We start from the raw sequence: 15,289 nt of genomic DNA on the forward strand, positions 1-15,289 counted from the left end.
AAAAATAAATTTGATGCCAATGATTAACTGAATAAATTCAGAGCAAAGCAAGTGAAGGCTATGAATTTATATTTTTTTTTGGTACTCGTATGTCAACTCAGGATGAAACGATGAAAATTCTCAAATATTTTTACAAAAATATCCTCGAGAGCAGTTTTCGAATAACCAACTTCAGAATGAATGAAGGCAAATATCTGAAGAGCTTGTCGTTCAAACTAACAAGCAAAAGGAGCGTAATTAAAAGAATCACTGATGCTCATGGAGAAGAACATATGGATATGTGGTTTTATAAAAAATATAGAAAGCAACTTGGAATGCAATATAAACATAGCAACAGGAATTGAAATTTTGGTCTTAATTGAAAATATTCTCTATTTAAAACCAAATTCTATATTATTAATTAAAGATTTGTCTGTATTGCATAAGTATGTTGAAATCTGCAGGATTAAACAAAAATAATTAACTGAAAGGAATAAGGGATAATACACTGCGACCTAAAAGATCTATTATGCCCCTTAGTCGGATTGGAGTATTTCTCCATAGAGAAATAGAGCTTATCATTCCTAGTCTTAGATCCTTATGATCCATGAAATACCCTCCTAGCGCATGGTATGCAGTATCTGCAGTTGAGTTTGATTGGATTCCTAACTTTGTTAGTTGATTTTTCAATCTACGGTGATCGGTTAATAACCTCGTAATAATTCTTAGGTTATTCTTTGTTTGTTCTATGCAATCCTTGAATTTATTTAATTTCGTAGATTCTAAAAATAATTTGTAAAAAAAGTGTTCTATATTAAATAGTATCAGAAGTATTATTTTCTTTGTTGTGTTTAAGTACATTCAAAAAAAAAACTACTGAAAAAAACTACTACATAGGTTTCCGACGATTGGGCTATTTAGTTAAGTTTGATGTACAATTTTTTGCTCTTAGAATTAGTGTAGTACATAAATTTTTGTTCATCACTAATAACGCGATATAAAAACGATTTTATCTTAAACGTTTCAACAATATTCTAGACATGCCAAATTGGATGTCTGGAACATGCCAATTTCGGATGAATACCAATTGTTTTCAGTACTGGCAGTTTTTTTTGTTTGGGTTATTGATACTGCATTTTAGGAGAAATGTTAAGAATATTGCAGAAGATCTTTGATGACCAAGTTAGGTCACAAAAAACTCAAAGAAGAAAGAGAAAACGTTAATGACGAACCAATACGTCAATAAGCAACAATAAGCTTAAGTAACAATAAGTAACAATAAACAAGTTTTTTGATATTATTATGTTGTTGTTTGTTGTAGTCCATTGGGATCTCCTTGTAAAATCCCTTTAGTCATCGAGATTAACGAGTGGCTCCAGTACGTTGACCAGGACGTTCTTGAAATTGTTAATATTGTTATCATTTTATTTGAATCAATCTTAACCATTTTGGTCGATATTTTAAGTCTGAATATGTTGAAATCCTGTTTAATGGCAAAAACATACAATTTTTAGAAAAACATTTGGAAAAATAGCACCGCGTTGCTTTGCTTTTTAACTAACAGGATAGATTGAAATGTAACTTGAGATTATAAAATATGGAACCAATCCACTAATCAAGCGAATACCGTGAAAAAGGTGTACCACAACTATAAAGATCGCTCTAAAGCCCATTAAAAATCAAAGTCAATTAACAGTTTTCTTTGATTATCGTGATGTGATATATTATGAGTTCAGTCTATCGAGTTAATGGAATATATTTTAAGTGATATACAATATTCACAGAAAACTTTTCACAAAAAACCCAGATTTATGAGCTGGCCCCTTTTTGAACCACAGTAATGCACCTACTCATACTGTATAAATTCTTCGAGACCTTTTCGGTAGAAATTCAACGTATATCGTTTCACAACTATTCACACTGTGTAAATGGTTTTTTAGCAGCGTATGAGCTCTGGTTATTTCCTAAATTCAAATGACCATTCCAGGGACTCCGTTTCAATACAATCCAGGAGATAAAAACCGGATAGCTATATGCTTTGATTATTTTTAGGATTGACAGAAAAGTTTACATAAATCCATTGTATCTGGAGGAAAATATTTCGAAGATGATAAAATAGATTTAGAAATGAAAGAAAAAATTGTTTAATCCCAATAAGTTGCAATAAAGCTGATGTTACTTTTAAGAGCAAAGTAATGTATGTCAAACATAAGGTGGTCCGGAATTAAATAACTTCCATAATGAATATATAAAAATATCAAGCCTACCAGCTGCAGAAAATTAAAGTACAAATCGATAGTGCTTATTCCATTTTAAGTATTCATTAGTATTCGACCAATATTTTATATAGAAGGAAATTTATAAAAGATTTATATTAAAATATGTCTGCTCTCCTGATATTATGATTGGAGTTTTAAAACATAGGATTAAGCAAAATTAAAAAAAAAACCGTTACTTTAAAAAGTACTAGAACACTTTTGTTTCTTGTATGTAAATCAACTGTGCCTTACCGAATATAAGTCAATTATTTAGTGTTGTCACAAAGTATCCATATCCAAACAAAAAGCATATAAATATTTATTTTTCCCATCAATCTCATTTTGGTTTACTTTTGCAATTTCTGGCTTAACCTCAGTACAAATGCTTACGAAACTTTGAAGAATGAAAGGAAAATGCGGTTTTAAATGTGCTGTGAACAGAAGCGTCAAAGCGTTTTCCAACACTTAAACGATTCCTGTGGGTGTAATAATGAGAAAAATAAGTGGCAAAACAATTTCAATTTGAGTTTATATATTTTTGGTTCCCAAATGTCTATTTTTATATTAAACACAAATTGGAATTCATACCTTCCACCTTCCACGGCAACAAATGCCCTTCATTCACTAAAATAAATATAAATAAGACGAATAAAATGCCATACACCTACAATACTTCGATTAGCCAATATCTCATGGACGTGGTTTTTGAAAATTATTAAAAAAGGTTACATTTCCTCCCCGCTAAACTAAACCGAACTGATTGTTCTTCTGTGTCCAAACGTGTTCGGCATCTTTAATGCTTATTTAAGCAGTTCGATTGCTCATTGAATTGCGGTCCTTGGTTGAGTTTGTGTAATTTATGTGATTTCAATATTGAAATTGACTTCCAAAGTGAAATGTGTTTGTTTCGCTGGAATGCACATCACCAGACTTCAAACAACAGAATTTCAATTATAAATAAGCAACGAAACTTGCTGATAACCAAAATAAGGAAAGCATTTAGATATGCGAAAAATTTGTGGAATGTACAATACAAAGTTACTCATTAAGTCTTCATATCTAATATAATTGAAATGCTTGGAAAATTACATTGGCTAACGTTCAATAGTATTAGTTTAAATATAATATGTTTTCGAAAATGAACTTTTGCTCTTAAGGATATGGAGTTGGATGTAACTACATTTTGCTCTATGCATTGCAACACCAATCGATTATCAAATAGTATCTGCAGAATCCAATTGAGAGGTCATTAGAATGAAACTTAATAATTTGAATAATAATAAAATTTTTGAATCATTTTCAAAACCCTACTTTGAAAATGGTTCAGAAAATCATCAACATTGTATATTCGTAATTCCAATTCAAGCAAGTACATTATACGTTTATATATATATATATCAAAGCTTTAAAACAAATAATTTACATTAGTCTTTTAGATGACAGTCGCTTATCTTCATTTTTGCTCTTCTCATAAAGTCATAACTCAATTTCAATTATCCTCTTTCATGTATTGCTTAGACGCCCAATCTTCTACTGCTTTGGAGTTTATAATCAAACATTTTATTATTAATATCTTCTGCTGATCAACACATAATGTCACCAAATCACACTCCATGAATCAGTACCTCTTCAGTAATGAATGTTTGCCTGATACTGAACCAAAGTTAGATGATACAAGGCTAAAATTCTAAAAGTCCTGAGATTAGTCAAAGTGGACAATACGGGATCATAAACAAAATTGCCAAATTATCAAAGCATTATTTACGTTTTATTATCTTGTTATATTATCTAATTATTATCTGTATTACTAACTTGATATTCAAAAACAGAGAAAACAGAGAATATATGTATCTCTATTCAAATATTCAACCTTCAATTAATAAAGTGAAAAGGTGTTGATCTTTTGTGCAACAGATTTCCATCCCAACGGAAGGATCGACAGACACTAAAAGATACTAAATAGCTTTGTATGTATAAAATTTCATTTGAAAACTATTAGTGAAAATGAATAATATTTGTCTATTCAGATGAAATATTTTAAAGACATAAAAGAAAATATACTGAAGTAAAATAAAATGAACTACAATATATACAAAACAAACCAAATTATTTCTTTTTCATTTTTGAACTGTGATGAATATCCTTTATCCAGAATCCAGAGACTAACATTGAGAATCCCGAAAACCTCATAATTATTAAAAGTTTCGAAAATAAATACATCTATTCGCCACACAGCGTTAACAGATGGCAAAGAGTTGTCAACAAAGATAATAGTGTTGATAGGGGATTTATTTCCGGAAAATGTTTTATTACAAACAACAAGGTGTATTTGGTGTACCTACTTCCACATCCCTAACATGCTCCCGTGCCAAAAGCAGATATCAAACATATCGAACAGAGAATAGCTGCAATAAAATATCCCAAATTAGTATATACGACCCGAATTAGTATATAAGTTGGGGCGTATAAACAGATAAGCACTTAATAAAGTGTAAGAGCAAGTAAATGTTTGGTACATGTGTCTTTTCTGACTTCAACTAAACACTGACAATTACGTTGCACGAGGTATGCATCCTGCATCCATAAAGATTTCGTATTGGAGACCTATTGAAAACTTTAAATCGACAAACAAAAGTTAAACCGAACAAGACACTGCTATGGTATATTGTACGGTTACACCTCGTCGATATTCGTCCTTAATATCTGCCGCAGTAAAGATCGACGTATTCATGATATGAAGATAGGAATAGACTTATGTAGTATTAATCCTGATGTCATTAAAATGCCCATCTAATGCCCAGCAATAGAAAGCTTTGAACTCATTATGAAAATGGTTAGCATGTGAAATGCAATGGCAGCCAGTTAAAACATACTAAGCATACTAAGCTTAATTTTGACATAATGTAATGATATGGGATCCATGCAATATAGACCGTAATAGTATATTGTATATTGTCCAGTATGTGTCCAGTAAAGTATTTGCATCCCTTTCCCAAGGACAAACTGCGACAACATTCTACATATTTTTACGATAGTTCAACCGACTGTAAAGAACGACACCTAGAATTATAGTTTCATATATTATGAGCTTTTTGAATAAAAAGCTGAAAATGGACACTGTCATCCCGAGCATAGTTTTTGTTGTTATTATGTGCCTTTAAGTTTAACTCCTATGGTCTTAAAATCATAAGAATTGAATTTAAAACGGAAATTGTGATCACCACTTTATCATCGATAACGACTTTTAAGCTCATATTTTTTAGCTTTTTATTTGTTTACAAAATGTTGTTCTACATTTTTATTCATTATTACTTATTTTTAATTGTTACTTGTTTCTTACAGATAGGAAACCATGGTTGAAGATTGCAACTCCCTTTCAATCATGCTTATCGCAGCTGTGGAGAGGACGATGAAAACGATCAAATCTACTTTGCTACAACCCAGCACATACACGGGGCCGCTTTACCATTTTACATGCCTCATTTTTTGAGGATCTTGACCAACTTTAAGATCTCCCATTAACTAGCATTTTAAGGTTTGACATAGGTTCAATGTGGTTTTTAAACCTCTGAGTTTTCCCTTATATACTTAATACAAGTCCAATGGGCATAAGAGGATGTTGTTGTTGTAGCCCGCTAGGACCTGTAAGCAAATAATATGAAAGGATTTAGAAGACGATTGCATGGGTAGGGATGTAGATGGATAGTGGTTGAAATTGGGGGAGCGAGAATAGGGAGAAGGGGTAGATTTGAGTGGGTGGTATTTAAATTGTAAATTTGAGAAACCTGGCCATTTTAATGGTGTGGGTCTAAAGCCTAAGTGGTATAACCTAACCTATTCTAATCATATAAAAAGTTTAATATTTTCCCTCTTTTGTTAATAACATATGTATATTAAATTAGAATGTGACCCGATTCTATATCTCTTTCATCTCATTGTTATTGTTTCATGTGTTTATTGTTCTGATATATTGTTTGCTGAAATGTGGCATTATTTTTATTGCATCATATATTGGAATTAAACAAAATATACTTATTTTTATAGTTTCACTCATTTTATTATATAAAATTTATCTGAATTTAAAATTCCTCGATAAATGTAAAATTAAAAAACAATAAATATGTTAAAAAATTGTGTTTTGTTTTTGCATCAAATACACAAAGAATCTTTTTGCGATTTTTTGTCTTTTTTTTCTACTGCAGTCAGTTTCATTATTATTATTAATATTTTTTTGCTTTTGTTTTTATTTTTGTTTACTTTTTATAAAAATAAGAAAGAAATTTTAAAATTGTAAATAAAACGTTTTAAGTCTAAAATTATTTCGCTGTTCATCTACAGTTACTTTCGTTTTATATAATTTCAAGTCAGTTTTTTTTAATTTGAATATAGGAAAATATATATACTTTCTATTTATACAAAATCTAACGTATTTATATTGTTTTTTATTTGCATTTTTGTTTATATATATTTATACATATATATATATATATATAGATCTATATATATATATATATATATGAATATATATAAATATTTACGTGTTTAAAAATATACAACAGGTTTTCTTATACCATTGGTGTTTTTAAGTATTTAAAAAAAAATGAATTAAAAAAATTCCAACAAAAAAGGATGCAGAAAATATATATATATATAAAGTACTAACAGAAAAAAAAACACAAAAAATAACAACTAAAAATTTTTTAATTTTTATAATTTTTTTATATTTTTATTTAATTTTAAAATCGTATAAATTTTATTTGCCTTAGTTGGGATTAAACTCGTATTAAATGAAATTAAATTGTTTATAAAATTTTTGTATAATTAATTCAATTACATATAAATTTTTATAAGTGTAAACAATTGAATAAATTATTAAAAAAAATATTTAATGAAAAATTGCACAATAACTAAAAGAATTCAAAACAGGAGTACAATGAATTTTTACATTATTAGTTATTTTAAATAAATATTGCGAACGTATTATAAACATATACCATCATATTATATATCAAAATAAGATGCTCATGTTTATATACATACTTGCATACACACATTCTTATATGTAATTTTGAAATAACGTCAAAAATTTATTCTCCTTTTATTTCTCAAATAAAACATGCAACATAAATTAATTTTTTCAGGAATTTTTAACAGAATTACAACGACTTTTTTAAAGGCGATTTCGTTTAGAATATATATTGTATATAACTTTGTAAATATTTATAAAAAAAAAATCATTTACCTTTAAAGCCACAAACATTAAAGATGTAAACAGTTTTGTCTTTTTCAGTTAAAGTAAAAGAACATAATTATTACTTTAACTATTTAAAGAGTTTATATAAAAGAAATTAAATATTAAAAAATGAAAAAAAAACTAATTAAATTAAATATTAAGTTGGCATTTTGTGGTAATATTTTTAACTAAAGGAGCAGGATAGAAACGCACAAAACAAGTGTCAAAATAATGTTTAAAAAAATAATTGTTTTTGTTTTAATTTAAATGCGTTCAGATATATGAGTTCACACTGTGAACTGTTTATATGTCTTGAATTTTTATTTAATTTTTTTTTTATTGTTAATTTTGCTTCTATAAAGCAATAATAAACTATATAGACAACCTTCAGTTTGACACCAGCATCGACGTTTTTAGCCTGCTTTTTATATTCTATTTATTTAGTTATTTTCATAACATTAGTTTTTCGTTTTTTTTTTGTTTTGTTTATTTTGTTTTTTAGTTTTTAGGTCCCCAAGCTGATGTTATTGGAGTAGCAACTGGAGCACCGCCAACTGCAAAGTCTGGGAAATCTTCTTGTGACTGAGTATTAGGTGCATTTTTAGATTTTTCGTTTGCCTTTTCCCATGGAGCATCCTTTATGATAAAACCATTTTCAGTTCCACCTGCACCAGGCAAGAATGCGGCAACTGTTTGTAGTTGCGGTGATGGCGGAGCATTCTCCAAATAGTCACGTATATAATCCTCGGCCATATTAAGTATAACATCCTTTGCATTTTCGACATCTTCTTCCTTGCCAATAATTGTAACAGCATCAGGATTATTTTGAGCATCATCGGCAGAAGGAAATTTAATATCGACCTATAAACAAATTCAAAAAATTTAATATAAATTTATTGTATTTTATGCTATTGTATTTTCTTTTAATTATTGTATATTGTTTAATTTCGTTATTGATTATTATATGCAAATTATATACGGACAATTAAATCAAGCAGAATTTAACCCTTGCACTTGCACGTTCAAAGAATTATTTACAAATTTGTAGTCTCAAAAACTTATTTGGAAGTTTGCAATCCCCCAATTTCACAATTAATTGAAATTAATAAAAATTATGTTATTGTAATTTACTACTGTTCAAAAGCCTCCATAACAGATGTTTCTAAAAAGCACTCATGATAAATATAAAGCGGCTATAAGAAACTATAATCACTTTCTCTATTCAAAAAAAGATGTCTGATGGAGCATAACATTCCGAAATTAAATTGTTTAATATAATTTCATTTTATGTAAACCAGCTTGTTGATAATCACAATATTGGTATTGTTGACAACTTCATATATCTAAATCTATCTTTTGTGTCGGCAGGGGAGGACATTTTGAACTGGAGTGCCTCTTAAAGTCTATAAAACAGTGCGAAAAGTGAATACTTTTGTGACTTTTCTGCTCCGAAAAACTACTTACGCTAACATAAGCTATTAAAAAATTAGATTAGCAAACCATCTAAACGTTTACTTAACAAATCGAGACAGATCGTCTACAGATGAGTGAATCAATTGCAATATTTTTTTGAAAAAACTATAAGCAAAGTACAAACATTATGAGCAAAGGTAATCGCAACAAATAATGGGCACTCTACCAACAAGTGACTGAAAGAAGGGGACTGTTTCAGCAATTACACTACATTGCTCCTAAGTGGAGTTCACGTCGTGTTTAACATTAATTATTTACTTTTTCTTAAAACCTATTTATATATTTGATCTTCTATCCAGTATAACTATAGAATATGCGATTCAAAACGTATTAATTACCTATTTTATGCAAAAGTTTAAAAAACACTGGTACTCGTTTCAATTGTTATCCCTGTATCTTCAATTAAAATACTAATAACTTAATTCTGATTTTCATGCTATTTACAATCCAATTATCCAAGTATTCTAATGAGAACTTTATATTTAAAAATGACCAAGCTAATAAAAATTTCATTACTGTCTGACATATTTCAATTACATATACCTGTCTTAGCTTAAACCTATATTCATAGTCCTTATATCATTTCTTTATATTGTGTATATATTCTTTCTTTATATTGTTGCATAAATCCAATCAGCTCACCTTATAATCCTCTATAATTTTGCGAATAGTACGTCCGCGATGCCCAATAATATGTGAGTGTATGCGAGAATCAACTTCAATAACTTCACGATATAAATCTTGCAAATCTCCAACAATTTCCATAATGGCATCCCTCGCAGCCTCTGCATTAGCTTGATAGCCAGTAATAGTTATAATACGTTGATTTTCATCATCACGTTTTGGCAGCGAGATGTTAACATCATGATCAGCACGTAATTTATTAATTGTGGCACCACGACGACCAATTAGTTTTGAATGATACATCTGATCTACATCGATTTCAAGCACAAACGAACGAAGTTCACGATCGGCACGATCAGCTTCATATTCTTCAATCATTTGTTGTAAGGCGTCCTTAGCATCGGCAACATGTGCCGGTGTACCAGTTACCTTAATAACATCTGATTTTGTTTCGCTAGGTGGCAATTCAATATGTACATCATGTTTTGACATAAATTGACGAACATTTACACCTTTCGGTCCTATAATAGTACGATGTAAATCATATGGAACACTTATCTCTTCAGTGATAGGTACAAGATTTATAAGTGCTTGCTTAGCACGTTCACATTTTTCTAAACGTCCCGTTATACGAATAATATCGCATAGCCGTATAGGTTCATCATTATTATCAATGCCATTGGTACCATTTACAATACCTTCAGCGGGTTCCGTTGCATCACGATCAGGGAATTTGATTTGTACATCATATTCGGAAGTTACTTGTTGTACATTTAAGCCACGTGCACCCATTATAGTACGATGTAGTCGTTGTGGAATGACAACTTCAATAGTTACTTGAGCTTCAAGGTCACCAACGATTTCAGCAATACGTTGCTTTGCTGCCTCGATACAGTCCTTGGGACCTTTAAGTGTTACTTTATCGGAATCAACACCTGGACGTGGAAAAGAAATCATCACACCACCATTTTCCTCTGAAATGCGATGTAAGATTTCGCCACGTTTTGCCACAAAATGTTTATGATGTTTAGGATCCACAGCAATTTCACCTTCAGTTACTTGATCTATATCTTTAATAATAGCTTCAAGTTGTTCTTTTGCTGCTTTAACATTATCCTCCTTGCCAATTATTGTTATAACTTCTTTATCCTCGTCTTCGTTTGTAGGGAATATTATACGTGCACCTGTTGCGTCACGTATCTTACGAATGGAAGCACCGTTTTTACCAATAAGAAACTTATGGTGCTGCTGCTTAGCACGTACTTCAGCAGAAAATGAAGCAAGTTGACGCTCATTAGCAAGCTCCAGTAATTGTGCTTTAGCTTTTTCAACATCATCTTTTGGACCACGAATCGTTACCTATTAAATAATTATGCTTGCATCAAACTAAATTACATAAATTTTAATAAAAAATACTTGTTACCTTATCACTCTTCGATTCGCTAGTGGGAAATTTAATTGATACTCCGCCACATTCTTCCATAATAGCTGATATTAATTTACCTCCTGTACCAATTATCGAATTGTAATATTTTGGCGGAATTTGAACCTCTTCGGTTACAATATCAGATAATTCATTTTGAATCTTTTGAATACGTTCTTTTGCTTCTAAAACATTTTCTTTTTTGCCAGTTATAACGATCACCTCATTTTTATCACCTTCCGCAGGCAAGTCAATTTTCGTTTGAGTTTCATCGCGAATTTTTTTAATATTAGCTCCACCCTTACCAATGACGAACTTGTGGAATTGTTTGAAAATTGGTACCTCAATTATGTGCGATGAATCTTGAATTTCTTTTACGAGTTTCAACAAATCCTTGTGACACTTATCAACGTCTTCTTTAGGTCCACGTAATTTAACTATATCAGTATTTTCTTGTGGCGTTGGAATAGTTATGGTAACCTGACGATAACGATCTTTAATTTCGCGAATTCTTTCACCTTTAGCCCCAATAATTGAACGGTGTAAACGACGATCGATAATAACATCTTTTGATTTTTCGTTTTCCAGTTTGTCGATTTTTTCTTGTAATTCAAGCTGAGCCTGTTTCACGCCCTCTTTAGGTCCTTCGATGCGTATATTGTTTTGACCATCTCTTTCCTCAATATTAATATTCACTTTAAGTTCATCTTTAAGACGGTTAACATTAGCACCGGCTTTACCAATGATGTGCTTATAATACGAAGGATTAACGGTCATAACGAAAAATGTATAGTTGTCCAAATAGTTTTGTACAATACTATTCACATAGGCAGTTGCTTTATCTACATTTTCTGGATCACCCTCTAGTTTGATTTTGTCGTCTATACAATACACATTAACATTAGGACAATCTTCTTCTAATTGCTTTATATTGGCGCCTTTGCGACCAATCACATATTTATGTATCCAGTGTGGTGCATCAATTTCAATAGATTTAACAGAGTTGGCTTTCTCATAAACGGCAGTAAGAGCAGGACCCAGTGCGCCCGGAAGACCGCGTAAAGTAATTGTCTCTAGTGGTGAGTCAAGTGGTGGCATCTCAACAGAGACTCCAGTGAGTTGAAGAATTTCAGCAATAGTTGAACCCTTTGGACCAATAACGTAACGATGTTGAGACTTCGCAACTTCAACGCTAACAGTGCTACATTTATTTTTCATTTCTTTATAGATATTTTCAACCTTCAGCTTTGCAGCAGCTACAGCATCTTTTTCACCAGAAATAACTATTTCTTCTTTTTGTACGGATTGTGGTGGTACATTAACTTTAGCGCCAGTTTCCTCCATAATTTTATTAACATTTTCATTGTTTGGACCCAAAATAAATGGATGATAAATTTTAGGTACAGAAGTACGATCCGATGACTTCTTATATTGTTCAGCAGATAAGTTCCGTAATTCCTGTTCGGCCTTTTCAATACCTTCTTTAGTACCAGAAATAGTTATAACATCGCTCTCATCGATTTGATGAGGCATATTAATGCGTGTGGCTGTAATACGTTCCAATTCACGCAAACGTTCACCACGTTTTCCCAAAATAACGCGATGATGTTCTTTGGGTATAACAACCTGCGTATTTGCTTGAGTTGAAAAATACATCAGAATTTTTCTACGTGCATCCAACAACTCGCTTTGCTTGCCCTTAATCAAAAAAGTAAGCGATTGGTTTTTGTCACTGGCAATTTCAATTTGAGCGCCAGTTTCCTTAGTAATTTGCTGACATATACGCTTCGATTCGCCCTCACCAAATTTTTCAGAATCGGTTGATTTACGTTCCTTCCCAGGTACGTGCAATACCTATTAATAATTATATTTATAGTTAGAAATATGTGTTCTTTTTAAATTTTGATATATTTTAAGATGACATGTTTATGTAGAACTAACCTGAGTTTTTTGAGAGCTAGTAACGCGTACACAAGCTGGAGCAACATTACTATTTAATGGTGCATTGTTAGCTGGCAAAGCCGGGAATAGGTCATCATAGCTATTGGTGCTTGTTGGGGTTGCTATTGGTGTTGGTGAAGATGGTTGGTCAACATGAACTTGATCTTCATTAAGAACATTAGTTGGTTGTTGGTTGTCAATATTAGCTAAAAATGAAGATCATACATTAGAGTTGTTAAAAGTGAAAACTTATAATATAAGAGTGCAAATACCGTTTGATTCTTCCATCATTGCTGCTTGCATTACTTAAAAAAAGAGGAGTCCTTTTTCGTTCCAAGTCGTTACAGTACACTGCAAAAAAATATGTTAAAAAAATTAATAAGCAATCATTTCTATTGTACTAAGTATTATTTTTACAAAGCATACGAAAATATTTATAAATGCAAAGAAAATAAAATATTTTCATTTTTACTAAAAACTATTATCTTCAAAATGTTTATTGATAAGGAAATTCTTCATATCTTCATTTATAAATTTTCTTTCTTCACGCGTTTTTTTCTTTCCAGTCATTATCGTTATGACACCGATAAGAGGGGGGTCTCGACATCTAACCAACAGCTAGTGATAAAATAACTTAGGCAATTGTGGTGTATATGTACAGAAAAATTCATTTTCAATTTTAAATGTAGACTTTGAAGCTTTAGAGAGATAACGCTCAAAATGAATTGATTTCTTAAAGATGTGGGTACAGTATATTAAACGTAATTTATATACAGTTTTTTGATAGTACTGTAGGACTTGATATGAAATTACGTGAATATATATTTGAAAATTAAAGAACTAAAATTGTGATAAGGTGTTTGCAATTTGATTTATTTCTTTAATTACTTAATTTTTAAAATGCTATTGAATTATCTTGTTGTGCATATACTCGTATATACATACGAAAAAATTTATGGACGTCATTGCAGAAAGTCTGCATTTTTTTGGAAATAATTTTAAAAATTATTTGGTTGGCATTATTTATTAAAACTCAACATTTCAAAATTCCATAAACATTTATTCTTGGAAACAATTAATAACTTTTCTATTATTATCTTTGTTAAAGACCATAAGTAAAGGTCTTCAAATTAAGTGCAAAAAATATTATCACTGGTCTCACTGGCTGATTCTCTCCAGACAAATCTTTACAAGCATAGGTTCAAAGGGATTAATATAAAAAAAAATCTATGAAGAATTTACAATAGCAGAACTGGTGAAACAAACTCAAAAATATTGCTCAGAATATATTGAAGCTTCAAAAATATATAATATCTCGTATTAAAAGGTATAAGATTAAAAGTTAGGCTATTTAATCCATTGTTGCAACATGAAATATTATAGATTTTCCTTTTAAAAATACTCCCATTAAAAAAATTAATATTAATGTTTCTTTAATTTGTTTATGAGTGATTTTGATCATTTTAATAAAAAAGAACGGTGGCGCAACAAAAATCGGGTTCAGCTGTATAATTTGTTGTTGTTCAGAGATCTTTCTTTTTAAAATAGACTATATAAGGAGAATGGCAAATCGAAACATAATACATACACAAGGCCAATGATAACAGGTATAAACACTGGATTATCTTACTCTTCAACACACCTCAAAAATGAGTGCTGTATCGAAGAAAGACTACCATAGAAACTGTGATGAAAATGAAGAAGAAGAAATCACAAGACTAAGGACTATATTAAAGAAAGTGCTGGAATAATATATTTCAGCCGATGATAAACTAAAGCTCCGAAAAATATTACAAGTACTTCTAGCTAATAAATAAATAGAACTAACAGAATCATACGAATATCATGAAGATCTTAAGGTACTTTATCTTCCTAAATAATAATAATATTAGGGTACTATCAACTGTTATATAACAACATCATGTTATTGTTGTTACTACAACTTGTGATATTAACAAAATAGTTCAACGAAAATTAATCATTTTTTTAGGTGTCCTAATAGTATTTAGTAGTACTACAATGAATAATTTAGTCTAACTGTAATGCTTTCCCAATAAAGATATCCGATGCTCTCATAAATATCTACTTTTCTAACAGCAGATCTAATCTATCCAGTGTTTAAATTAATCGATATTTCAGCGAAAATATCTCCAAAATTAATACAATGTTGCTCAAAAGATTTATGTATTATATAGGTATCAACAACCCTTTGAAAGCAGGGTATGTGTATATAAGAACTACTGGATTGGAATTAAATTCCACCAAAGTCTGGTTTCCAAAAAACTTCGCGTAGAAGTATTTTAAGTGTTGTCTAACTCTGTCTTAGAAATAAAATTTCAAGCCCTTATCCAATTCACA

General features: G+C 30.5%; 1 protein-coding gene across 1 annotated transcript in view; it reads right to left on the bottom strand.

The window, feature by feature from the left end:
• Positions 1-7,788: 7,788 nt before the first annotated feature.
• LOC119677379 (vigilin-like) overlaps positions 7,789-15,289 on the bottom strand; it is a 30,927-nt gene continuing 23,426 nt past the window's right edge. The window contains exons 3-7 of the mRNA XM_038088702.1: positions 13,204-13,282; positions 12,932-13,137; positions 10,991-12,844; positions 9,586-10,926; positions 7,789-8,331 (exon numbers count right to left, since the gene is read on the bottom strand). Of these exons, the coding sequence (XP_037944630.1) occupies positions 7,969-8,331; positions 9,586-10,926; positions 10,991-12,844; positions 12,932-13,137; positions 13,204-13,234 (3,795 nt within the window). The 5' untranslated portion in view covers positions 13,235-13,282 and the 3' untranslated portion in view covers positions 7,789-7,968. The remainder of the gene's footprint in view (positions 8,332-9,585; positions 10,927-10,990; positions 12,845-12,931; positions 13,138-13,203; positions 13,283-15,289) is intronic.

This window comes from Teleopsis dalmanni, chromosome 2, assembly GCF_002237135.1.
Source record: "Teleopsis dalmanni isolate 2A chromosome 2, ASM223713v2, whole genome shotgun sequence".
Classification (NCBI taxonomy): Eukaryota; Metazoa; Arthropoda; class Insecta; order Diptera; family Diopsidae; genus Teleopsis; species Teleopsis dalmanni.